At 36.8% G+C, this 25,409-nt stretch overlaps 5 protein-coding genes across 9 annotated transcripts; 3 read left to right on the forward strand and 2 right to left on the reverse strand.

Moving 5' to 3' along the window:
• Window positions 1-4,906: 4,906 nt before the first annotated feature.
• LOC108824513 (probable protein phosphatase 2C 65) lies at window positions 4,907-7,313 on the reverse strand. 2 transcript variants are annotated; one of them, XM_057002717.1, is made up of 5 exons: window positions 7,164-7,313; window positions 7,011-7,083; window positions 5,740-6,696; window positions 5,437-5,595; window positions 4,907-5,342 (listed from the first exon to the last, which is right to left on the reverse strand). In XM_057002717.1, exons 3-5 carry the CDS (start codon window positions 5,944-5,946, stop codon window positions 5,313-5,315), a joined length of 396 nt encoding a protein of 131 aa, XP_056858697.1. In that variant the 5' UTR covers window positions 5,947-6,696; window positions 7,011-7,083; window positions 7,164-7,313; the 3' UTR covers window positions 4,907-5,312. The 2 variants fall into 2 exon arrangements, with proteins under 2 accessions (XP_056858697.1, XP_018453451.1); XM_018597949.2 differs by lacking the exon at window positions 7,164-7,313 and having other exon boundaries at window positions 7,011-7,116.
• Window positions 7,314-7,325: 12 nt separating this feature from the next.
• On the reverse strand, window positions 7,326-9,392 carry LOC130507918 (uncharacterized). The gene has a single exon (XM_057002716.1). The coding sequence runs from the start codon at window positions 9,028-9,030 to the stop codon at window positions 7,510-7,512; it is 1,521 nt and encodes a 506-aa protein (XP_056858696.1). The 5' UTR covers window positions 9,031-9,392; the 3' UTR covers window positions 7,326-7,509.
• A 5,191-nt stretch (window positions 9,393-14,583) lies between these two features.
• LOC108841754 (uncharacterized) lies at window positions 14,584-16,621 on the forward strand. The gene has a single exon (XM_018614512.2). The coding sequence runs from the start codon at window positions 14,914-14,916 to the stop codon at window positions 16,432-16,434; it is 1,521 nt and encodes a 506-aa protein (XP_018470014.2). The 5' UTR covers window positions 14,584-14,913; the 3' UTR covers window positions 16,435-16,621.
• Window positions 16,622-16,644: 23 nt separating this feature from the next.
• On the forward strand, window positions 16,645-19,188 carry LOC108841757 (probable protein phosphatase 2C 65). Of its 4 annotated transcripts, none has more exons than XM_057002718.1 (8): window positions 16,645-16,785; window positions 16,880-16,938; window positions 17,257-17,288; window positions 17,432-17,653; window positions 17,773-18,054; window positions 18,169-18,286; window positions 18,407-18,630; window positions 18,726-19,188. In XM_057002718.1, the coding sequence occupies exons 4-8, from the start codon at window positions 17,447-17,449 to the stop codon at window positions 18,972-18,974; spliced, it is 1,080 nt and encodes a 359-aa protein (XP_056858698.1). In that variant the 5' UTR covers window positions 16,645-16,785; window positions 16,880-16,938; window positions 17,257-17,288; window positions 17,432-17,446; the 3' UTR covers window positions 18,975-19,188. The 4 variants fall into 4 exon arrangements, with proteins under 4 accessions (XP_056858698.1, XP_018470020.1, XP_018470019.1 ...); XM_018614517.2 differs by having other exon boundaries at window positions 16,648-16,785; window positions 16,866-16,938; XM_018614518.2 differs by lacking the exon at window positions 17,257-17,288.
• Window positions 19,189-21,784: 2,596 nt separating this feature from the next.
• LOC108841753 (lectin-domain containing receptor kinase VI.3-like) lies at window positions 21,785-24,093 on the forward strand. The gene has a single exon (XM_018614511.2). It carries the CDS (start codon window positions 21,913-21,915, stop codon window positions 23,992-23,994), a length of 2,082 nt encoding a protein of 693 aa, XP_018470013.2. The 5' UTR covers window positions 21,785-21,912; the 3' UTR covers window positions 23,995-24,093.
• Window positions 24,094-25,409: the final 1,316 nt, after the last annotated feature.

Below are 25,409 nucleotides of genomic sequence, written 5' to 3' on the forward strand. Positions count from 1 at the left end.
TGGAAGACGAAGAAACCCATCGAACAAATAGCAAGAAGCGGGCTAGACCCGATCCGAGTTATAGAGGCGTATGGATGTGGACGTGGGGTAAATGGGTCTCCGAGATCCGTGAGTCACGCAAGAAGAGCCGGGAATTACTCGTATCGAACCACCAAACTGATTCCGTGAAAGATCGACGGAGATAAGACCGGGTTTAGACCAGAGCAAAGCCATCGAGAAAGTTGTTGGAGAGATCCAGGACACGTAAGCGCGTGAGGTTTCGTAATGGAGTCCATGAAACGGTGACGTTTAGCTTTCTTGACGGAAGATGTAAGTTACGACGACGGAGCAGTTAGAGAACCAGGAAGAGTTGAAACCAGAGACGTAACGGAAAGCTCTAGTTAACTGACGGAAGTTTGTACCGTTAAGACATGAATGATGGAAGAATGTGAGAGAAATACTAAAGAGAAGAGAAGAACAACCAGTTTTGGAAACATTTTTTCAGATATCTTATTTTGATCCTGATAATTGTTCTTCCATGAAAGATAAAGATGGGGGAGAGAGATGTTGTTTCCGCCGCACTATATATGAGAGGAGCTGGTGAAGTTTTTTTTTTTATCAAAGAAGAAAGAGCTGGTGAGGTTTATCAGAGAAAAGAGAGAGATGAAAATACATAGGTAATAGGGATAAAAATGCCATTAGAAAAATACGAACAGTGCCTTTAGTGTACCTTACCAAATCTGCAAATAAACTTTTAAACGTGTATATAGCGTGCAATTACTCTAAAATTATTATATAGTTATACATTGGAGCAAACTCATTTTATAATAAAACCCTTTTAGAGGGAAGTATAAACATAGATATAGAACTGAGTTGGGATTAATTTTAATGCAGTATAACCTCCTTAAATTAATAATCTATAAATTCATATATACTAAAAATTTCTATAAAATAATATAATTTTATAGTTACAAATTGAATTTTTTGTTCAATTAATATATTGATAAATTAATAATTTTTATAAATTAATAAAAAATATAATTTTGGTGTAGTCCCAACATTATTAATTTATAGAGGTTTCGCTGTATTACATTTTTTCCAGTTGTTACTTTGATTTTTTCACACTAATTAAGAAAATGATTGAAATATACTTCAATTTTTAATAAAATTAATGTATTAACTAATATTATGATTAAAATAACATAAATTGTACTGTATAAAAAAATTAAATGATATTTAATGTAATTACATAATAAAAATATCAAAATTACACTTTTATAAAATAGGAGAAATATTAGTAATTAAATATTAGTGACTGAAATAGATATAAATTGTATCGCAATTTTAAAATAACATTTTTATGTAAACACATAAGAAAATTTTCAAATTGCACTTTTTATAATAGAGAAGATACATTAATAATAATAATAATAATAATAATAATAATAATAATAATAATAATAATAAAAAAATGCATTATTAATAAATAGTACTCCTATTAGTGCTGAGATGGAGGAACTGTGTAGTCCTTATATCATTAAATGAGCATTAAAGAGGCCAAGTTGGATCCAACTAAACCCCTCGTGCACACTGTCGGGATTTGGACATTCTCTTTAGAACCTACAATAATTAACTTGTACTATTCTGATCTGATTCTGAGCCCAAACATGTATTGACTTTTCATGTTTCTGTGGTTACAATCTTTCGAAACCTGCTCGGTTATGATAAACCAATTTTTCTTTTGGGTTAGAAAAAGGCTTTGATGTCTATCTAGATACTGGTACGGGTACAATTTGACTATTCAAGCCTGGACATTAGGGATGGGCAAGAAAACAGAACCAAACAGAGTCAAACCGAACCAACTGAATCAAACCGAATCAAAATCGAACCAAACTAGATATGGTTTACTTCGGTTGGAAAAATTATAGAACCGAATTAAGCAAACTGAACCAAAAACGAATCCATAAAATAACCGAAGTGCTACTCCTAGTTCCTATAATATTTAAATTAGATTCAAAGATAATAATATAAAATAAGTAGATTACGTTTTAGTATTTGGTTTTACATTTAAACACAAAAAAATTATTGATTTAGTTTTATATTGGATTTAGTTCACATAATTTATTGTTACCAACATAATGATTTCATTACCATGCGTTGATGTTTCAAACATGATTTCTTTTAAAAAACTAAACTAAGAAAATCTGATTAAACCAAACTGAAATACAAACTGAACCGAATACAAACCGAACCGAAACCAATCCAAACGAACTAATTATGGTTTATTTCAACTGAAAAAATTCTAGAACCGAATTAACCAATCCGAACCGAATCGATAAAATAACCGAAGTGTCCACCCATACTGGACATTATGATAGCCAAAATGGGATCTAAAATGGAAAATTGTCATTTAAATCACGGATTTTCAAATTTGGTCGTTTGAATAACCATTTTGAACCTCAATTTAGTTTGACTAAACCAAATCTAACACGACGTTAACTCGGAGTAACGGTTGATTAGACGGGGTTTAACGTCGTCTATAATCTCCGTTAAGTCCAAACGACGTCGTTTTATTTTTTATTTTTAAATGCATCTCAAAGGATTTGAATCCATGACCAAAGACACACTCGTTACATTGCTGAACCACTAGACTACTTGCAATTTTCTTAACTTGAACAAATTTTAATAGATGTTATTATTAAACCTCCAAATCATCTTTTCCCACCCTAAATCTCTAGATGATTTTATAAATATTAAAACTTGTAAATAACTTAATAATTAAAAAATCGTGAGTATTATCAAAAATATTAAAACTTGTAAAAATTATTAAAAATATTTATACCTCACTATATCATATCAATTATTTTATAAAAAATCTATTTAAATAATCCATAGAAAAATCATCAATTATTTATTCTTCATAAATAGAGATCTATCTCATTTAATTTGGACATATAATTTTAATTATATTTCTTTTAAATAATCCATAGAAAAATCATCAATTATTTATTCTTCATAAATAGAGATCTATCTCATTTAATTTGGACATATAATTTTAATTATATTTATTTTTAATATCTATCAGGTAAAAAAAGTTTTATAGAATTAGGATCGAGTAAAATTGCCACATTATTGATAGGAAATTTTGACTAATTTAGAGATTTACTCATTGTTCGGGGAGAAGAAAAAAGGGTCAGCATGGCAATTACGAAAATAAAGTAGAAAACGGTGTTATTTAAAATAAATAAACGAGAATTAATTGTATTTTATTAACATGTACAAATTAATTATATTTTATAAAAAGAAATATAATTAAAATTATATGTCCAAATTAAATGAGATAGATCTCTATTTATGAAGAATAAATAATTGATGATTTTTCTATGGAATATTTAAATAAATAAATAAATTTGTTATAAAATAATTGATATGATATAGTGAGGTATAAAAAGTCTAAGCAATTTTAAATCACTAATAATCAAGTGAAAAATCACTCTTTTTAGATCCCATTTTCTAATTTTGAACTGGTTAAAAGCATTCAACAACCAATAATCCAAGTAATTATTTATGTTTTTTCAGCATGTTCATTGAAAAGTATACCGCAGTTAAAGAATCGATTCAACAATGCCATATTGTAAATGGTCTCATAGTTGTAATATACTAATCCCCTATATATTAATCCTGGAACATTGCAACATTATTTGGTAGCCACGTGTCATCATGAGAATTATTCTGAGGATTGTTAGAGAAATAAGTTGGTCCATCTACACATATATTATAGTTTTTATTAAATAACTATTAAATCAATTATTAATATACAAAAGAATATTCTCTATTGTTTCCTTAAATAAAAGCTACAGAACTTCCTAATATGATTGACATATATATCACCATTAATGATTATGAATAATAAAGATTTGATAATAATTTTTTATCCTCTATACTTTTCGTTTAATTTTATTTGTTAAAATAAATTAAACAATCACATTAAGCATATAATAGAAAAATTTATATTTTTTCTTATATGTTGTATTTCGAATTTTTTAAAAAGATTATAAATTACTAAAAATGGTACAAGCCTCACATTGAAAATTTTGTGATCAATGGTAACTTTTTTTCAGTTCAGCCTATCGTTTTTAATGGGTCTTGAACATTTTTTAATGATTAACTAAATAAATCATGTACATAAAAGAAAGAGTTTTGGTTTAAAAATTGTTGCATACCCAAAATCAGTATGAACCATCGTCACTTTCATTTAAAATTTGGTTACAATAAAAAATATATGGTTGGGAAAAAAATCTGAATCCAAATAACCGAACCAAATCCAATCTACAAAATAGTATAGAACTTTAATCAATTTGGTTAGATATCTGAACATGTTTAAAATTTTGGTATCTAAAAACCAGAACCGAACCCGATTCGGACCAAAATATTTTGGGTATCCGAGTATATTCGAATCAAATTTATATAATTAAATATATTATTTTTAAAAATTAATATCTCAAAGAAATATACAAAATACTTAAGATGTTTTTAAATTGTCCAAAATATTTAGAAATATATAAAAATAGTAAAAAATATATATTTAAAATAACTAAACATTACTCAAAATACCAAAATATTTAAAATATCTATTCATTTTCTATCCAAATATTTAAGTTAACCCAATTTTATGTTAAATTTAAGTTTTTTGGTATACATTATTCAAATTTATATGTAACATATTATTTTTATTTTTATGTTTTGAGAAATTTAAAGTATATATGAACTTTAAGTTTTTAAAAAATTAAACGGGTTATCTGAATCTAAAACCAAACCGAACATATAAATATTCGAACCAAATTTGCAAAGATCCAAACCGAACCTAACTAAACCAAATGATACCTACCCACATGTCATCCCTAATCAAATGTAAAAAAATTATTGATAACAAAAAATGTATTATTTATTTAGATACAATATATTTAAAAAAAAGTTCACCCCGCGCAAGGCGCGGGTTATCATCTAGTATTTACTTATTTGTATTATTATACTATTATTGGTACAAGATTGAGATAGGAGGATGATGACGCCGACCCCAGAGCCAAGTCCACCACCCAATCAAAAACTGCCAAATTCGACAAGGTACATTAACCAGAAAGTCGCAACTAAATTTCGATTGTACATGGATATGTGTCTTGTATCAATTTATTTGACGCTTCTTAACTTCGCTACATGCAATGTTCTTGTGGTCCACATGTTACTGAATGGAAACTTCGTTCTCCATGTCCGAGCTGCTCTCTGAACCAACGTCTCTGCCGCCACTGACCTGTCCTTGCAGGAAGCCACAATCTTCACCATTCGTTTGACAAAACATCCCAAATCTGTTCACAGCAGAAGAATAGAAGAGAGTCTTGCTTTCACTTAATGCAATTTGTAAGAAAAAACTAAAAACTCATTGAAGGGTGTTGTTATTACCCCATCGGTGGCTAGAACCACAAACTCATCTTCTCTACTGACATAGATATAGACCCTTGAAGGTAGATTGTCACATATGTGACGAGAGATCTTGTGACCCATGGGGCCGTGACCGTCAAATACACCGCAGAAGATCATATCTTCCTCCCCACCAAAGTTCTGAAACAAAAGTTTTTATGATGCAAAGATGATTTGATCATTTGCCTTAAAAGGAGACAGCTCCAAAATGTAATAGCAAAGCAAAGCAGGTAATGGTCACAAAAAAAATTGGGAAATGATTCAAGAGGATATTAAACTCTTTACCTCCCAGACTGTCATGGGGTCTTGATTTATCTCTTTTTTGCCTTGTTTGATTGCCATGGAAACGTGTTTGGATGATCCGTTGGACCTTATAATGGCACTACCATTTGTGTCCCTTACATCAGCAGCCTCTGCGTCTCCATGTTCATTACCATCATCCGAGCCATTCTCCACAATTGTACCTGTGCCCTTGCTACAACAGACCCCCATTTATACTGCAAGAGGCTGGTGCCCGACAAGAAACCAAAAACAGGGAAAATCTTATATATAAAACGCCTACGGAAACGGAAGGTGTGGTTAGTATTAGACCCAGTGAAGCAAAGACTCAAACTGAGTTTTCCATAAAAGATAGTTTGAAGAAGAGAGCTTTAGGGTAACACAATGAGAGATACTAAGAGAAACAAGAGATTCTTGAGAGTCTGCCATAGATCTACTAGCTGAGCTCTGATACCATGAAGATCTCAACAGATTGGAAAAGGATGAAAATATACTTTGTATTTCATTCAACTTGAGAACCTATTACAGAGAAGCAATGTTTATATACAAGAGACAAAGGGAACTACTTGACGTAATGCTCACGTTAGCATACGCCAGCATCTAGGCAAGAGAACCTGTTAAAGATAAGAGCAGAGAAGCAAGTTGGCGTGGGATAGCAAGCTGGCTTCTCCGTACTCAAGTCACGACAAGAGTGAACGTCCTTCCTTTGACTGATACACGCAATGCTTGTGTTAACGGCTAACTCAGAAACTGCAGTGGGCTTAGTGGGCTTCGGTTGATTCTTCACCTGCAGCCCAGTCCCATTAAGCAAACCCTCTGTAGCCATTGAAGTCTTTGCTTCACTGGGTCTAATAGTTAGGTCCTGTGGAAGTAGTAATTGAAGGCAGGAGAGCAGGGTAGAAGAATCAAACAGTTGCAGAAAATTACATTTTCCATGGCGTCTGCCTTGTGAGGCGGGCCTTGCTGCAAGAGAAAAGCAAGAGGAGAAGGAGGATGAAGAAGGTGGAACAAGCATGAAAGAAACCTTATGAGAAGAATGCTTGCTACATCAAATACCGGAGGATTACAATAAAATACAGAATGGCATAAAGCTTAAATGGAATAATAATATAATGGAAAAGGTCAAAGAGGTTTTCTCAGATGAAGAAAACAAAAACTGTAAACAGAGAGAAAGATTTGTTTATTGTTTTCTTTCTCTGTCTAAAAATAGATGGAAATATAGAGGATGAACATCACCCAAAATTGGATATGGAAGATTAACGATAAGAAAAAGTTACCTGATTTTCCTCCGTTAGCTCTTTAATTACAATCCAGAGCGAAATAAGTCCAACTTCTCCTTCAACCAAATCACTTAAAAGAGGTCAGATATACAAACAACTTTAGATGAATCATCAGTATAGTCTTTGACAGAGGATAAAAAATGATCATACCTGATTCAAGGCTCCATTGACAGCCTTGACTCTGTTGAAACTATTCTTCCAGAGTACAAAATATCTAACAAGAGACAAAACTCCATAAAACAAGAAAACTCGTCTTCTTACTTCATTGGATAGCACAAGATGATCATATAAGTACAGCAAGGTTTGCGAAAGTGAGAGAAACTTTTTTTTTCATTTCAAGCTAAACTTCTTACAGTAAAGGGAATTTAAAAACAGAGTATTTTTTTTTTTTTGGTTCCTTGATAGAAACCCTACAATATCCTTGTTGTTGTTTATATTCTAGAAGAAGAAAGTACATGGTAGCGAAAACGACGAAATCAAATGCAACCCCATTCCATTACCACCATTGATGGACAAGCACACCACGTTCTCTGAGCGAAGTAAAGAGCTGTAAGCACTGGTTATAAGTCTTGTTGTACTTCTGGCTCCTTTGGCCAGGACAACATCTCTGCCACCTGTTGTAATGGCATTCAAGGAACAACTCGTCGATTAGACATATGGCTCCTGTCTTGATCAGCCTAGGGATGAGATCGAATTCGGTTCCTTCAACATCCATCTTCATCACAACAAAGTCCCTCTCTCTCACACTCTTCTTCAACCAGTCAGCGAAATCAAACCCTTGAATCAGGTTCACCTCTCCAGCTAATAAGCTGGAGGAGGAAGATTTTTTGACAGGCTGGATTCTTCCCATCCCCCTGCCCATCGCTTTGGCTTCCACCTCCTTCCCCGGATCGTGATTGATCTCAAAGGACAAAGTCTCGTTCCTCACCCAAGCCGCATAGGGAAGAAGATGCACCTTCTTCTTGATCTTATACTCCTCGTGGAAGGCCTTGTCAGCCTCGATGGCGAAAACTTCGAAAGTCTTGTTCTGCTTGGGGTACTGCTTCTTGAACCAGCTCCCGATGCTGGATCCGTAGCTCCTAGCACCGACGTCAACGTAAACGTATCTACTCTTGAAACGAATATCAACCATGGAAGGGATGTATTTAACGTTTTGAATGTTCCGCTTGAGCGTGATCCATGGCTTAAGAGGCTCCTCTTCAATCAATGGCTCCGCGTCTCGGATCAAGTCTCTTTTATAACCAGGGATCCAGCACTTGCCACCACCAGAATTGGAATTAGAATTAGAATCCTTCTTATTATGGTGAACTCCTCCTCCTGCAGAGTGTTTCTGAATAACGAATTCTCTAAGATGATGATGAGTGGGAGGAGGCATGGCGAGGTCACGCATCTTCACCAAACTGCATGAATTAAACAAATCAAGAAATGAATTGAAACTGTAAGTATCCGTAGCAGCGCCATCGACGTGAATCACCGCGATCCCTTCTGGTTTCAGCGTCCTGGTGATCTCCTCCGCGAACTCCAACGGCTTCAACGACTTCCCGAGGCGTCCGCCCCCGGAGAAGACGAAATCGAACGTATCGTCCGCGAAGGGGATAGAGTGTCCCTCGCCTCTCACCACCAAGGGACGGAAAGCCTTTTTGGAGATTCCGATGGAGTTCTTCACGCCGATCTCTCTGAGGGAGAGCACCTCTCGGCCGGTGGGAGTGGCTTCGACGCAGAGAGTCTTCGAATCCGCGGAGAGGTAACCGTCGGAGATGAGGTCGTTGAAGACTGAGGAGTAAAACTTAACGGATTCGATCGGATCATCGTCGTCGGTAGAGGTAGAGGTGGATCCGATGACGGAGTTGAGATCGGGAGGGAGGGAGAAGAAGCAGAAGTCGCCGCGGTTGCAGGATTCGCCGGTGATGGTGACGACGTAAGCGAAACGAACGAGGAGGATGAGGACGCCTAAGAGAAGCAGACGGACCATCATATTCCGGAGGAAGCTTGTTGTTGTTGGCAGCTTCCCCTCCATCGTTGATAATAATAAATATCTCTCAAATCAAATCTAATAACTAACTTTACAAACAATCAAACAGAAACTTAACGAGAGGAGAAACGAGCAGAGGTGTGATTAGCTCCGATTAGGGCTGTGAAGACGCAAGAGAAATTGCAGATCCGAAGAGGGAAAGGTGAAAAGCAGCGCATAGTTCGCCCCAAGCTTTCCGATGACGACGACGAAGGCGGTGTGGCCGGAAACAGACTATACGACTAGAGACATCGGATTCTTAAGAGTGAGAAAAAAAGAGAAAGGTAAAGAGAGAGAGACACCAAGGACGCGTAACGCGGATTCTCGTTTATTTATCTTAAACGGCACCGTTTTCTACTTTATCTTCTCTGCAAGCAATTAGTAATCTCTAAATTAGTCAACTATTCCTATCAATAATGTGGCAATTTTACTCGATCTTAATTCTTTCTTAACTTTTTTTCCCTGATAGATATTAAAAAGCTAAAGTTTGATGGATCCAGTGCAGCTAAAGCAATAATCAATGATTGCTTTAGTTTAGACGTAATTGTATTACCATTAGTCTTAATGAACGCACTAGCATTAATGTTGAAGATTAAGGTGATTATTATTTCAAAAAATCATTCATGTCCTATATTATGAATGCGTAACTACACCACACTCTTTTTTCTTCTCTGTATTGACGGTCGACTGTAAATGGGGTCACACCTCTTTCTCATTATTAATCTATCATGGATTATTGTTAAATATCATCTGTTGCATTTTACTTACCATTTTTATGTAGTATCGCAACTAGTGAACGTGGGTTAGAAGAAATACGTAGCTTTTTATTCACAACAATTTTGAAACACGTTGAAAGCCAAAGTTCAAAAAAAAAAAAACAATTTTGAAACACGTAGCTGTATTACCTGTTTAATCACAATGGAGAAGAATTAATATTAGTATGTCAGAAAAGAAAGTCGTAATGTATTTGATCAACAAAAAAAGAAAGTCGTAATGTAATAATGTAAAGAGAGACACCAAGGACGCGAGTGGGATATTAGAGCGCGTAACGCGGACTCTTAAACGGTACCATTTTCTAATCTTCATAATTGCCATGCTGACCCCTTTTTTTCTTCTCTGCAAGTGCAAGCAATTAGTAATCTCTAAATTAATCAAATATTCCTATCAAATTCAATAATGTGGCAATTTTACTCGATCCTAATTCTTTAAAACTTTTTTTCCCTGATAAATATTAAACAGCTAAAGTTTGATGGATCCAGTGCAGCTAAAGCAATAATCAATGATTGCTTTAGTTTAGACGTAATTGTATAACTATTAGTCTCAATGAACTCACTAGCATTAATGTTGAAGATAGGCATGCGACTTTTAACCGGGACCGTTTACCTAAACCGGATCCGACTCGAAATGGATCGGTTCGGTATGGTTTCGGTTCATCAATTTATTTGATGGATAATTATATAAATAATCATAGATATCGGATCGGGCTCGGTTTTTACCCAAAACCGAACGGACATCCGTTTAAACCTGATTCTATCTAAAAACATAGAGAATTGCACCTTATGGATGTTGGACCTGGGTTGAAAAGGGACGACACATCACTTGCAATACCACTGCGATACTTAACTTTGTTATATTTATCCGCATATTACTAGCATATATTAGATTTGATTTTTTTTCTTTAAAAAAGTAAAATAAATAAATAAAAATAATTAAATAAAATATTATTTCAGGTTTTAAATTATATATCCGAACCTATCCGTCCGGATAGAACTGAACCGAATCCGTACCATAAGTCAACTAAGTACTCAATTGATATAGTTTCTGAATAACTGATTTACCGGAACTGAGCGGTTCTTACCCGAAACTGATCCCAATATCCGAAATCCCACCCCTAGTTGAAAATTAAGGTAGTTATTATTATTTGAAAATCATTCATGTCCTATATTATGAATGCGTAACTACACCACACTCTTTTTTCTTCTCTGTACTGACGGTCGACTGTAAATGGGGGGTCGACTGTAAATGGGGGGTCGACTGTAAATGGGGGGTCACACCTCTTTCTCATTATTAATTTATCATGGATTATTATTTGCAAAAAAAAAAAAATTATCATGGATTATTGTCAAATATCATCCGTTGCATTTTACTTACCATTTTCTGTAGAATAGCAAGTGAACGACGTGGGTTAGAAGAAACACGTAGCTTTTTTTTCACAACAATTTAGAAACTCGTAGCTGTATTACCTATTTAATCACAATGGAGAAGAATTAATATTAGTGGGCGGTTCTATAATCATTTGACGAAGCAGGTGATTAGGGAAGTAATCATTTGGTTTATATTTTACCAAATAATAATTTGATGGCAATCATTTGCCGGTACTACTTTTTTATGGACTAAAATGTAGCTGACATGTGCTTGTTTAGTTAGTCACACATTCCATACCAAAAAAAAGGGAAAATAATCTTTAAAATTATCAATAACGAGTATATTGCAAGCTGAATGTGTTGGGCAGGGAAAAACTTGATTAGTCATTAAAATTGTGATTGAGGAGCTGTTTACACCGAATCGCTGAGTCGTCACTTTTTTTTGGTTACACACTACTCTGAGCCTGGAACGGAGTGTAACGCTTTTGGGCCCCACCGAGTTACGGTCTTTCACAAAAACGGAACAAAGCGCAAACTTACAATCACCACCGCCGCTGGTTCATATAATGCCAAGGTATTAGTATTACACGCGCCGTCACTACACATACCGACAAAATTCCAGCTATAGCTTATTACACGGCTAGAACCCTCTTCATGTGTCTGAATGTTTTGCAAAATACCTTGCCTTCTTTTTCTTTTTTCTTTTTTTCTTTTGCGCAATTATCTTCTTCCAGCTGTGGCTTTCAGTACTTGGGGGTTTAACTCCGCCTGTTCCAAGTCGTTTCTTATAACTATTATTTCAGATTATCATTTTACTTACTAGTAGCAATCTACTCCATCTATATCTTTTTCTAGCAAATCAAACAAATACCTCAACTCTATGCATTTATAATTATTGTCCTGCCACAATGACGAGCTTTCATGTGGTTCTATAAGACTCGGATCAAGTAGTGATTTCAGTGATGCGTCCAGTCTCACTTTCCTTAACCCTCCACTCCGCAGCGCAACGCTGCTGCTACTCCACACGCCCTTACATCCCCTCGTCTTCATAGCTCCTATGTTGGCTTGTAGCGACACAGGTTCCACATCACACCCCACCCCCACCCCCATCTGGCCATCTCATCTGCAACAGATGCTTCTTCCTTTTATTTATGTATTATTGTATATTATTTTACTTTCCAACCGCTCCTTTGAAAGATATCCAGGTCTTTAATGTGTTTTGAGGTTCTATAAGAAATGAGACTGGGTGGTTATTTGTTTTATTTTATTCTTTATAACTAACTGTAGCTGAGAAAGAAAACTGAAAAAAGCATCACAAATATAGTATCACGTAGGCCTCCAATGAAATATCATATGATTCCTACATTTAACTCTCTTTTTTTTTATCAATCATTTATCTCTCCTTAAACACTCATAAATGTTCCTAAGAGTATAGAGTATAGACTATATATAGACATATAGTGTATAAAACAGACTATAAATTGTTGGGCCTAAATAGAATTTAAAATAGTTGGCCATGATTAGCTTAAGTCCAGTAAAAGAAACCCAAACTGTTGTAGCCCATCATTTGATCTAAATCAGAATGTTGAAATCTATCTTATTAAAACAAACAGAAACATCACAACTTATTCTAAGTGGATTTTTAAGTTGGACCTCATATTTAAATTAATTAACTCATCCCTTAAATTAAAGATACAATAACTGATTCCATATCTATTTAAGGGTTTCATACGTTATGAATACTAAATACTATAATGGACTTCATAATTATTATTAAATGTATCATAACTGAATCTATACTGATATCTATGTTAATAAAAAACTATACGGTTTCATACTATAATCATCGACTATATCTTCTAATCCTTTTAAGATCGGATTAAATTTTAGAAACATAAACACAAAATAAAACTGCCCACTCCACTATGCCAAACAACAAGAATACATTATACATGCTCCAATTTTAATGTTTTAGCGATGTACACATAGATTTCAGAACAGATTGCATAGAAATATTTGGATAAAAGAATTATTTCTGAACATCGGTTCATACCATTCATCTCAGTTACTATTTTTTCATTCCAGTATAATTCATAAAAGAAATATATTAGATGTCAGAATATAATAAAAATTTACGGAGCAATTATGTAATACTTTTTTAAAAAAATTAACTTCATGATGTACAAAAACAAATTAAAACACAAGTTTTATAGCAAGTTTGCGTTATGATAGAAAAAACATAATCTATGGTTGTAAAAGAATGAAAACCCGCCCGACCGGGCGGGTCATAATCTAGTTTATATTAAAATCCAACCTAAGTAGATGAATTACCATATAGATTTGTATCCTACATTATATACATTCTCCTACTTCTTGTGAGCTCATATGGTTATGTTCTCTCTGACTTACACATTACGCTCCCATCTCTATTAGAGTTGCTTTGTGATTATGGAACCAACCAACAAAAAGCATTAAGACTGCGAACACCAGTGCGCCAATTGTATGTATAACCAACAATTTTAAATACAGCCAGAAATAGCTGACTTATAGTGATTTCGAGTGAAGTTTGTCGAAGGATAATTTCATGCACAATCGGGTTGGTTTCTGTAGGATAATTTCAAGCCTAATTTATTTTAATATATTTTCCAGTAGTTAAGAAAATATATAACTAAAAATTCTAGATGTTTTATTAATTTAATAAGATATCTACATTTAATCATTTTGTATGCTATTACTAGATATCTTTGTAGATCATGTAAAATGTGTTAATTCAACATTATATTGTTTACTTTATAACGTTCAACATCATTTTTCTTTCATCCATCTAATAATCAACATATATTTACCTTTTATATTCTATAATACTTATAAAAAGAAAATTGATGAAAAATAACTATAATTTTTTAAAAAAATCATGCTAAAGTAGTTGATAGTTTTTTTTTTGTCGGGGTTTATTATGCTATTAGAAACAATGAGAAATATTACAGCTCACCATTCTACCTGCTTTATGAGAATTCATGTCTGACTGCATCAGTTTGAGCCGTCCTATGAGATCCATTCCTGACGGTATTCCTTGCGCCATGCTGAAGATCCCTTGTAAGACTTGTCTCCAATATTCTGCATAATTCGCCTTCTCCGAGAATTGAAACCCAAACCTCCTTGTGTAGAAACTGCGTCGCCTAGGATTCGAACCTCAGATTTGGGTGTATAAGTCTTTAAACTTTGACCACTAGGCCACGGTGCTTCCACGAAGTAGTTGATAGTTAAGATTTATATATTTTAAATTAAGTAAACTTTATTTTAGATCGTATTGTATTTATTTAAAACATATTTAATGACATAAACAAACATTTTAGAAGAAAAAAGGGTCAGCATGGCAATTACGAAGATAAAGTAGAAAACGGTGCCGTTTAAGATAAATAAACGAGAATCCGCGTTACGCGTCCTTGGTGTCTCTCTCTCTTTACCTTTCTCTTTTTTTCTCACTCTTAAGAATCCGATGTCTCTAGTCGTATAGTCTGTTTCCGGCCACACCGCCTTCGTCGTCGTCATCGGAAAGCTTGGGGCGAACTATGCGCTGCTTTTCACCTTTCCCTCTTCGGATCTGCAATTTCTCTTGCGTCTTCACAGCCCTAATCGGAGCTAATCACACCTCTGCTCGTTTCTCCTCTCGTTAAGTTTCTGTTTGATTGTTTGTAAAGTTAGTTATTAGATTTGATTTGAGAGATATTTATTATTATCAACGATGGAGGGGAAGCTGCCAACAACAACAAGCTTCCTCCGGAATATGATGGTCCGTCTGCTTCTCTTAGGCGTCCTCATCCTCCTCGTTCGTTTCGCTTACGTCGTCACCATCACCGGCGAATCCTGCAACCGCGGCGACTTCTGCTTCTTCTCCCTCCCTCCCGATCTCAACTCCGTCATCGGATCCACCTCTACCTCTACCGACGACGATGATCCGATCGAATCCGTTAAGTTTTACTCCTCAGTCTTCAACGACCTCATCTCCGACGGTTACCTCTCCGCGGATTCGAAGACTCTCTGCGTCGAAGCCACTCCCACCGGCCGAGAGGTGCTCTCCCTCAGAGAGATCGGCGTGAAGAACTCCATCGGAATCTCCAAAAAGGCTTTCCGTCCCTTGGTGGTGAGAGGCGAGGGACACTCTATCCCCTTCGCGGACGATACGTTCGATTTCGTCTTCTCCGGGGGCGGACGCCTCGGGAAGTCGTTGAAGCCGTTGGAGTTCGCGGACGAGATCACCAGAACGCTGAAACCAGAAGGGATCGCGGTGATTCACGTCGATGGCGCTGCTACGGATACTTACAGTTTCAATTCATTTCTTGATTTGTTTAATTCTTGCAGTTTGGTGAAGATGCGTGACCTCGCCATGCCTCCTCCTACTCATCATCATCTTAGAGAATTCGTTATTCAGAAACACTCTGCAGGAGGAGGAGTTCACCATAATAAGAAGGATTCTAATTCTAATTCCAATTCTGGTGGTGGCAAGTGCTGGATCCCTGGTTATAAAAGAGACTTGATCCGAGACGCTGAGCCATTGATTCAAGAGGAGCCTCTTAAGCCATGGATCACGCTCAAGCGGAACATTCAAAACGTTAAATACATCCCTTCCATGGTTGATATTCGTTTCAAGAGTAGATACGTTTACGTTGACGTCGGTGCTAGGAGCTACGGATCCAGCATCGGGAGCTGGTTCAAGAAGCTGTACCCCAAGCAGAACAAGACTTTCGACGTTTTCGCCATCGAGGCTGACAAGGCCTTCCACGAGGAGTATAAGATCAAGAAGAAGGTGCATCTTCTTCCCTATGCGGCTTGGGTGAGGAACGAGACTTTGTCCTTTGAGATCAATCACGATCCGGGGAAGGAGGTGGAAGCCAAAGCGATGGGCAGGGGGATGGGAAGAATCCAGCCTGTCAAAAAATCTTCCTCCTCGAGCTCATTAGCTGGAGAGGTGAACCTGATTCAAGGGTTTGATTTCGCTGACTGGTTGAAGAAGAGTGTGAGAGAGAGGGACTTTGTTGTGATGAAGATGGATGTTGAAGGTACCGAATTCGATCTCATCCCCAGGCTGATCAAGACAGGAGCCATTTGTCTAATCGACGAGTTGTTCCTTGAATGCCATTACAACAGGTGGCAGAGATGTTGTCCTGGCCAAAGGAGCCAGAAGTACAACAAGACTTATAACCAGTGCTTACAGCTCTTTACTTCGCTCAGAGAACGTGGTGTGCTTGTCCATCAATGGTGGTAATGGAATGGGGTTGCATTTGATTTCGTCGTTTTCGCTACCATGTACTTTCTTCTTCTAGAATATAAACAACAACAAGGATATTGTAGGGTTTCTATCAAGGAACCAAAAAAAAAAATACTCTGTTTTTAAATTCCCTTTACTGTAAGAAGTTTAGCTTGAAATGAAAAAAAAATTTAAGTTTCTCTCACTTTCACAAACCTTGCTGTACTTATATGATCATCTTGTGCTATCCAATGAAGTAAGAAGACGAGAGTTTTCTAGTTTTATGGAGTTTTGTCTCTTGTTAGATATTTTGTACTCTGGAAGAATAGTTTCAACAGAGTCAAGGCTGTCAATGGAGCCTTAAATCAGGTATGATCATTCTTTATCTTCTGTCAAAGACTATACTGATGATTCATCTAAAGTTGTTTGTATATCTGACCTCTTTTAAGTGATTTGGTTGAAGGAGAAGTTGGACTTATTTCGCTCTGGATTGTAATTAAAGAGCTAACGGAGGAAAATCAGGTAACTTTTTCTTATCGTTAATCTTCCATATCCAATTTTGGGTGATGTTCATCCTCTATATTTCCATCTATTTTTAGACAGAGAAAGAAAACAATAAACAAATCTTTCTCTCTCTCTCTCTCTGTTTACAGTTTTTGTGTTCTTCATCTGAGAAAACCTCTTTGACCTTTTCCATTATATTATTCCATTTAAGCTTATGCCATTCTGTATTTTATTGTAATCCGGTATTTGATGTAGCAATCATTCTTCTCATAAGGTTTCTTTCATGCTTGTTCCACCTTCTTCATCCTCCTTCTCCTCTTCCTTTTCCCTTGCAAGGCCCGACTCACAAGGCAGATGCCATGGAAAATGTAATTTTCTGCAACTGTTTGATTCTTCTACCCTGCTCTCCTGCCTTCAATTACTACTTCCGCAGGACCTAACCACACCTTCCGTTTCCAGAGGCATTTTATATATAGATTTTCCCTGTTTTTGGTTTCTTGTCGGGCACCAGCCTCTTGCAGTATAAATGGGGGTCTGTTGTAGCAAGGGCACAGGTATAATTGTGGAGAATAGCTCGGATGATGGTAATGAACATGGAGACGCAGAGGCTGCTGATGCAAGGGACACAAATGGTGGTGCCATTATAAGGTCCCACGGATCATCCAAACACGTTTCCATGGCAATCAAACAAGGCAAAAAAGGGATAAATCAAGACGCCATGACAGTCTGGGAGGTAAAGAGTTCTAACAGTTTATTTCCTATGTTTTTCGTGACCATTACCTGCTTTGCTTTGCTATGAAGCAGTCAGATGATCAAAATCAATTTTTTGCATCATAAAAACTTTTGTTTCAGAACTTTGGTGGGGAGGAAGATATGATCTTCTGCGGTGTATTTGACGGTCACGGCCCCATGGGTCACAAGATCTCTCGTCACATATGTGACAATCTACCTTCAAGGGTCCATTCGAGAATCAGATCTGGCGTCGGCAATGATAATAATAATTCAAAGAGTCAGGAGGGTCTGTTGGAGGAAGTGCTAGTGACATTCTTCAAGCAAATAGACAGCGAACTTGGTCTTGACTCTCCTTATGATAGTTTTTGCAGCGGCACAACTGCTGTAACCGTTCTTAAACAGGTGAATATCATTTACAGGGGCTCTTCTTAAAATAATACAGTCTGAAAACATGTCTTTAACAGACACAGTTCATCTTAAAAGGAATTGAAAGTTGTTTCGTCAAAACATTTGCAGGGTGACTGCTTGGTGATCGCTAACTTGGGAGATTCACGAGCCGTTCTAGGCACCCGTGGAAACAAGAACAATCTCAAAGCTGTCCAACTCACGGTTGATCTGAAACCCTGTGTCCAACGTTAGTGTCTTTCCCTTCTTCAGCACGCCTCATTTCTAGTATTAAATTTTGAGGTGGTGGACATATAAATAAAATCCCCCATGAAGAAGCTTGCCTTTGCTTTTTATCTTTTAATATCAGGCGAAGCAGAGAGAATAGTAGCATGCAAAGGAAGGGTGTTTGCGATGGAAGAGGAACCTGATGTGTATAGAGTGTGGATGCCTGATGATGATTGCCCTGGACTCGCAATGTCAAGGGCTTTTGGTGATTTCTGCCTCAAAGACTATGGACTTCTCTGCGTTCCTGAGGTCTTTTTCAGAAATGTCAGTAGAGAAGACGAGTTTGTGGTTCTAGCCACCGATGGGGTAATAACAACACACTTCAACGAGTTTTCAGTTTTTTTCTTACAAATTGCATTAAGTGAAAGCAAGACTCTCTTCTATTCTTCTGTTGTGAACAGATTTGGGATGTTTTGTCAAACGAAGAAGTGGTGAAGATTGTGGGTTCCTGCAAGGACCGCTCAGTAGCCGCAGAGACGTTGGTTCAGAGAGCAGCTCGGACATGGAGAACGAAGTTTCCAACTTCTAAAGCTGATGACTGCGCCGTGGTGGTGCTTTACCTGAACCACCGGCCATATCCAAGAGAAGGGAACGTGAGCAGAGCGGTATCGACTATATCTTGGAGATCAGGTAAGAGCAATAAAGAGTGAGTGTTATGGAGTCGCACCTTTGTCGCCACAGCGCAGTCTACCGCAAAAGTAGGATATGATGGTTTGAACCCGTTGAGTGTGTTGATGCTACTCAACTTGATGCTTTTATTTGTGTATAAAATAACTTTTTTTCTTCTCTGTCTTGACTCCTTGTTTAATGAAGCAATTGGGAAAAGATGAAATAAAAGTAGAAGAGGAGCTAATGACTTGAGCCTTTAATTTGTTTCGGCAAATTCAAAAGTGGACCTTTCAATTTTTTAAAAAGATGAATATAGATAAGGTTACATGATTCCACTTAATGATGGCTCCCAGATCCAATCTACTCCTCCGTAGTTATATAAGTTTTGGTAGCATTTTCCAATTTCTCCTGGTGGATGTTTCCCTAAAAGAGTCGAAACCATAGAAAGAGAGACCGACTCTACTAAGTCGAGTATTTCTGACTCTGGAGGAGTTTGGCACTTCGACTAGAGGCTTCTTAATTTAGACTGGGACCTCTATAAGTTCACTTTTCTTTTGACCCAATGCTTGGGGAGCTTAAAGAGAAGATTCTAGACGCGAAGTTATTATGAAGCAAAATAATATTCTAGTATTAGTAGTTAGTACTAAGCTTTGTATGCTATTTTGTAATAACTTCCTAAGCTTAATCAATAAAGGATTTTTGTGTTATCATACATTACATCAATAACGATCACATGAAATCAAATGAAGAAGATGGGATTATTATCAAAAGAATAGGGTTGATTCGCTATTATCTAATGCTCTGGTGAACAGTAGACAGTCTTTTAGTTACGAAAACAAGTTTTTTAGGGTTGATTCGCTATTATCTAATGCTCTGGTGAACAGTAGACAGTCTTTGAGTTACGAAAACAAGTTTTTTTTTGCTAGGACAAATAGGGTATATCCAATACAGGGCCGGGGTTGAGGGGAAGCCATCCAAATCAAAGATTGGGGCATCCGAATTAATATGGAATTTGATTTTTCTAAACAAAAATTTATGTTGTTTTTATATTATTTTGTGGTCTTGATAAATTATGTACAATGTGATGAAAAAAAAATTATGCACGAAGTGTTGAAACGGACATAATATTAAATTTGGATCGGGGTAATCTTTTTTAGATTGGTCCGGCACTGATCCAATGCATGAGATAATGCGGGGAACAAACCACCCCCCCCCCCCCCCCCCCTACCCCCACGCACCCAAGTTGCTTTTAAGTTGTGATTATTTCTTAATTCGTCTCTTTTTTATTATATGGTTGACTTTGGTGGTTACGTTAAAAAAAAAGGTAGTCTTTCTATGTTTTTTTGCCAAACATATGATCAGTTATTAACTTTTTTCTGTCGACGGTCTTCTTCCAAAATTTAACATGCACCACCACCGTGTTTGAGTTACGTAGGTAGAAATAAAAATCTGGCTTTGTTTTTGGGTCCTTTGGTTTTAGAAGACTGCGGACGTATTTCAATCTCACATGACCACGTCCACGTGACGTATTCTAGAACTCGTTAGTGTACAAATGGCAAACTGAATCGGCCAACATTTTCAAAGTCAAACTGATAAGGATATATGAGGACAATCGTATCAATGTTGAAATTTGTGCTAATTTTTGTTTTCGAATAAGTTGTTATCTAATATTCTAATTAATTAATTGCAATGGACTCGGTGAGTAGTATCTACTCATCGATCTATTTTAGGTAAAAATGAAATGGGAATAAAGCATACCTTTTTCTTTTATTTTCAACGTTTATAAGGTAATCATATTATTACTAATCATTTGTGGAAGTTAATTTACCGCAGTCCTGTATAAGTTAGGAATTAGCTTAAATCAATATTTTATTTTCATCTATCTTAAGTCAAATCGTACAATCAAAGTCAATTTCTATTGTTTTTTTCTCTCGAATATAATAAAATATCTGCAGGTTCAAAGCATATTTGGAATATGTCAAAGTTCGCCAATGTAGTTGCGTTGGATCTTTAAGAAGAAAAAAACATATTTGTGGGTTTCAAGCATAAAGAAATGATCAACATCCTAAATTTATATTATTTTATACTTTCTCCAGAAATGATGGGAGGAGACCAAATTATATATATATATATATTTGTGGTATGATTTAGCAATATTTTTGAATAAGGGTTTCTTCAATGTTGTCTAACCTTGAGTTTATTATTATTATTATTATTATTATTATTATTATTATTATTATTATTATTATTATTATTGAATTAGTTTTATGGTTAAATGGTACTTCTTGACTGAACTTAGCAAAAGATTATATAGTTCTTTTCCAAATTATCATTATTTATATAAACTATTATTATCATCCTTGAATTAATAATATGTCAATGATTATCATTATTTATATAAATTATTATTATTATTATTGTCCTTGAAATTTTTTTCCAATTTTCACTCTGTTTTTTTTAAAGTCGAATTTAGAGTAAAAGAGTTTCCACTCTGTTTTTTTTTATTAATTTACAGAGATTATTAATTTATCGAAATATTAATTGAATCAAAAACTCAATTTGAGACTATGAAATTATGTTAGTTTATAAATATATTAATTTATAGATTATAAATTTAAAAAGATTATACCGTAAGTAATTGATTATAAGCAAAAGAAATAATAGATGACAGCATTTGATCATAACCACAACTTAGAGATATTAAAAGTCGATCTTGTTGAAAAATAAATAAACAATATTATATTGAAAATGTGATTGTGAAACAAATACGAAATTGACGACAAACCCAACCAAACGGGATTCCATATATGTATAGTCAAAGACACGTTAATGTGAACCAGTTAAAAGATGGAGGAAGAAATTTCTTTGTTTAAAACTTGCAAAAGTCCTTGTGTAGCCTCCTCCTTATAAGAACATATCTACAGAGAACACACACATATATCCCTTGTTATCTTTTTAAACACCTTTTGTCTACTAATTATGGGAACTGAAAGAGCCATGGTCTTGCCTTTGTTCATGTTTTTCTTGGTTTCGACTGTCTCTGTTCGAGCTCAGAGAACAACAACAACAACAAACTTTACTTTCCCAGGATTTAGTGGAAACGAATCAGTGATTCAAGTTTCAGGAGCTGCGACGATCAAACCCGACGGACTGCTTAGACTCACTGACCGAAACCCAGACGTTACCGGTACAGCGTTCTACAATAAACCGGTGAGATTGCTGGAGACCAACGGAACTTCCACAACGGTCGCTTCTTTCAGCACATCATTCGTCTTCGTAATCATCCCTACAAGCTCCGGCAACGGAGGTTTCGGATTCACCTTCACCCTTTCCCCGACCCCTGACCGCCAGGGAGCAGACGCCGAGCAGTACTTGGGACTGCTCAACAAAGACAACGACGGGAATCTTACGAATCACGTATTCGCGGTTGAATTCGACACGGTGCAAGGATTCAAAGACGGCGAGGATACCACTGGGAATCACATCGGTCTGAATTTCAACAGCCTCAAATCGGGTATCCAACAACCAGTTGCTTATTACGACAATGGTAACCGTCTTGAGGATTTCTTGCTCGAGCGCGGGGATCCGATACATGCACTTTTGCATTACGACGGACCAACCCAAACCCTTAGTCTCACTGTCTACCCTGCCAGTTTGGAGTCTAGACCCTTAAGGCCTTTGATCTCGCAACAACCTGTTCCCCAACTGGTAGGGATATTGCAAGAAGAAATGTACGTGGGGTTCACGGCAGCCACTGGGAGAGGTCAGGCCAGTGCTCACTACGTGATGGGTTGGAGTTTCTCAAGCGGAGTAGATCGTCCCCTTGCGAATCCCCTCAACATCTCGGAGCTTCCTCCTGCACCTCCCAACACTGCCATGGAGAGAGGCTTCGATCCTCAGATCCTCGCTCTCATCGTGGCTCTCTCCGGAGTAACGCTCATCTTGCTCGCGTTACTATTCTTCTTCGTCATGTACAAGAAGCGTTTGCAACGAGGAGAGATCCTCGAGGACTGGGAGGTCAATCATCCCCATAGGCTCAGATACAAAGATCTCTACTCCGCCACCGATGGATTCAACCCGAACAAGATTATCGGTGCCGGAGGATTCGGCACCGTCTTCAGAGGAAGCCTCTCTTCATCATCCTCTCCTTCTGAACAAATCGCCGTCAAGAAGATAACTCCGAACAGCATGCAAGGCGTTCGAGAGTTCGTGGCCGAGATCGAGAGTTTAGGGCGTCTAAGGCACAAGAACCTAGTCAACCTCCAGGGATGGTGCAAACACAAAAACGATCTCCTCCTCATCTACGACTACATCCCCAACGGAAGCCTAGACTCTCTTCTCTACACAAGACCGAGACAGAGCGGCGCCGTTTTGTCCTGGAACGCGCGTCTCCGGATCGCCAGAGGAATCGCGTCCGGGTTACTCTACCTCCACGAAGAGTGGGAGAAGATCGTGGTCCACAGAGACGTGAAGCCCAGCAACGTTCTCATCGAGGATAACATGAACCCTAGGCTGGGAGATTTCGGGCTCGCCAGGCTTTACGAGCGCGAAACGCTCTCTCACACCACCGTAGTCGTCGGCACCATCGGCTACATGGCCCCCGAGCTGACGCGCAACGGCCAATCGTCTACCGCGTCTGATGTTTACGCGTTTGGCGTTTTGCTTTTGGAGATCGTGTCCGGGAGGAGGCCGACGGACTCCGGGACATTCTTTTTGGCAGACTGGGTCATGGAGCTGCGCCAGACTGGCGACATTCTCCCAGCAGTCGACCCGAGACTAGGATTTGGTTACGAACGTGGAGAGGCGAAGCTTGCCCTCACTGTGGGGTTGCTCTGTTGCCATCAGAGACCGGCTTCTCGGCCGTCGATGAGAATGGTGATTAGGTATTTGGACGGAGAGGAAGATGTTCCTGAGATTGACGACCACTGGGGGTATTCAGACTTTTCGAGAAGATCAAAGTTAGAAGGTTATGTTTCGTCTGATAGGGCTGATTCTAGCTCTGTCGCATCTTTCTCCGTCACGAGGGTTTCTTCGAGTTCTGTGATCATGAGCGGTAGATGATAGTTGTATATTCACCCTTTGTTTTAATTCCTTTGTACATCTATAATATTAGCCAGCTACTTTTTTTGAACCTTGTTGTGGTGTTTTTGAATTTATCGTTTTTAACGATCTCTTTGACTAAATCAACAAAACCAACATTTAAAAAAAAGTTAGTTTGGATGTCTATTGTGTTATTTTCGGATTCAATCTTACAAAGTTTGCTTGATGCAAAAGCTATATAACACATTAAAAACTAATGATATATGATAGTTTAGTATTACTGCATGCATGTTTTCATTGTGGACTGGATAATATTTTTGAAGGGGTAAGATATTCCGAACCAAAACCTAGCATAGTTTATGGGACGTGTCACGTGTTCATATATACCTTTTCTGCATGGAAACCTAGCTACTTATTTCATTATCTGCTACGTTCACAATGACCAACCATAACTTAATTACAAGTAAACTAAATTTCATTTTAACTCAAGTAGTGAATCATTAATCATCAACATGGTTGGTTTCAAGCTTTCAATATATAGCTTATCCATTTTGATTTTGATGTTAAAACCAACATTTTAATTAAGGCCATCCTGGGATAAGATTTCCTTTTCGGATAATACAATCTAACTCATTACTCCCATTAAATATAGAGATTTGGTTGTTGAATATTAGTATCAATCTTATTATCCAATAGATAATCGAACATAATTACATTAGATGAATTGAAGCCCCACTATTATTTGGTCACTCATTATTGGGTATGTGAAGTTTGTCCCAAGTGGCAATATACCGTTTTATATTATTTTTTGACCAAATAAAATGGATTTACAGTCTATGAATGTGAATCCGGCGTCGAAGAAATTATTCAAGCTTAACTTCTTTTTTTCAAACATAATCGTAATATTAGTGCATGTTTTCCTTATGGTCCTTCGCGGTGGAACGGTCACTAATTTCGTTATTTTATTTCATCAATTTTCAACGTTGAATAGGCCATTTTTATTTTGACAATACATATTTATCAATTCGTAAAGACAATCCCCAAGGAAAAAAGACAATCCCCAAGGAGTCACTCTAAACGTATCAAAATTTCAAGGCAATTCTGTAACGTTTTCGTTTGTGTAGACGAGCAAGCAACCAGATGTACATGTCAACGTCTAAAAGGGAAGAAAAACAAATGTTAATTGAACATCCTCCCACATTACGGAACTGTGACAAGGCAGGGAGACCTTCACAAGAGAAGTCTCCCATGTCCATCCAAATCCCACGCGGTGCTTCTTTGTTTGTTTGATTAAGTGTGTCTTCTATCCTTTTGTATGTTTCTCTTCTTTTTTTTCCCTCCGAGTGAATAGTCAATTCTGTTTGATAAACGACAAAAATAACAAATATCATATACAGAAAAGTTGGACTTTGAGAAAAATAAAACAAAACAAATAA

This window comes from Raphanus sativus, chromosome 2, assembly GCF_000801105.2.
Source record: "Raphanus sativus cultivar WK10039 chromosome 2, ASM80110v3, whole genome shotgun sequence".
NCBI lineage: Eukaryota > Viridiplantae > Streptophyta > Magnoliopsida > Brassicales > Brassicaceae > Raphanus > Raphanus sativus.

What these genes read in the sequence shown, in the direction of transcription:
- LOC108824513 (XM_057002717.1), bottom strand. Translation starts at nt 5,946, where the DNA reads ATGGGGGTCTGTTGTAGCAAGGGCACAGGTACAATTGTGGAGAATGGC. An exon ending in ACCCCATGACAGTCTGGGAG is followed by an intron (nt 5,596 to 5,739) that starts GTAAAGAGTTTA and finishes CTTTTGTTTCAG; the next exon opens with AACTTTGGTGGGGAGGAAGA. An exon ending in TGGTTCTAGCCACCGATGGG is followed by an intron (nt 5,343 to 5,436) that starts GTAATAACAACA and finishes TGCTGTGAACAG; the next exon opens with ATTTGGGATGTTTTGTCAAA.
- LOC108841757 (XM_057002718.1), top strand. Translation starts at nt 17,447, where the DNA reads ATGGGGGTCTGTTGTAGCAAGGGCACAGGTATAATTGTGGAGAATAGC. An exon ending in ACGCCATGACAGTCTGGGAG is followed by an intron (nt 17,654 to 17,772) that starts GTAAAGAGTTCT and finishes CTTTTGTTTCAG; the next exon opens with AACTTTGGTGGGGAGGAAGA. An exon ending in TCTGAAACCCTGTGTCCAAC is followed by an intron (nt 18,287 to 18,406) that starts GTTAGTGTCTTT and finishes TTTTAATATCAG; the next exon opens with GCGAAGCAGAGAGAATAGTA.
- LOC130507918 (XM_057002716.1), bottom strand. Translation starts at nt 9,030, where the DNA reads ATGGAGGGGAAGCTGCCAACAACAACAAGCTTCCTCCGGAATATGATG.
- LOC108841753 (XM_018614511.2), top strand. Translation starts at nt 21,913, where the DNA reads ATGGGAACTGAAAGAGCCATGGTCTTGCCTTTGTTCATGTTTTTCTTG.
- LOC108841754 (XM_018614512.2), top strand. Translation starts at nt 14,914, where the DNA reads ATGGAGGGGAAGCTGCCAACAACAACAAGCTTCCTCCGGAATATGATG.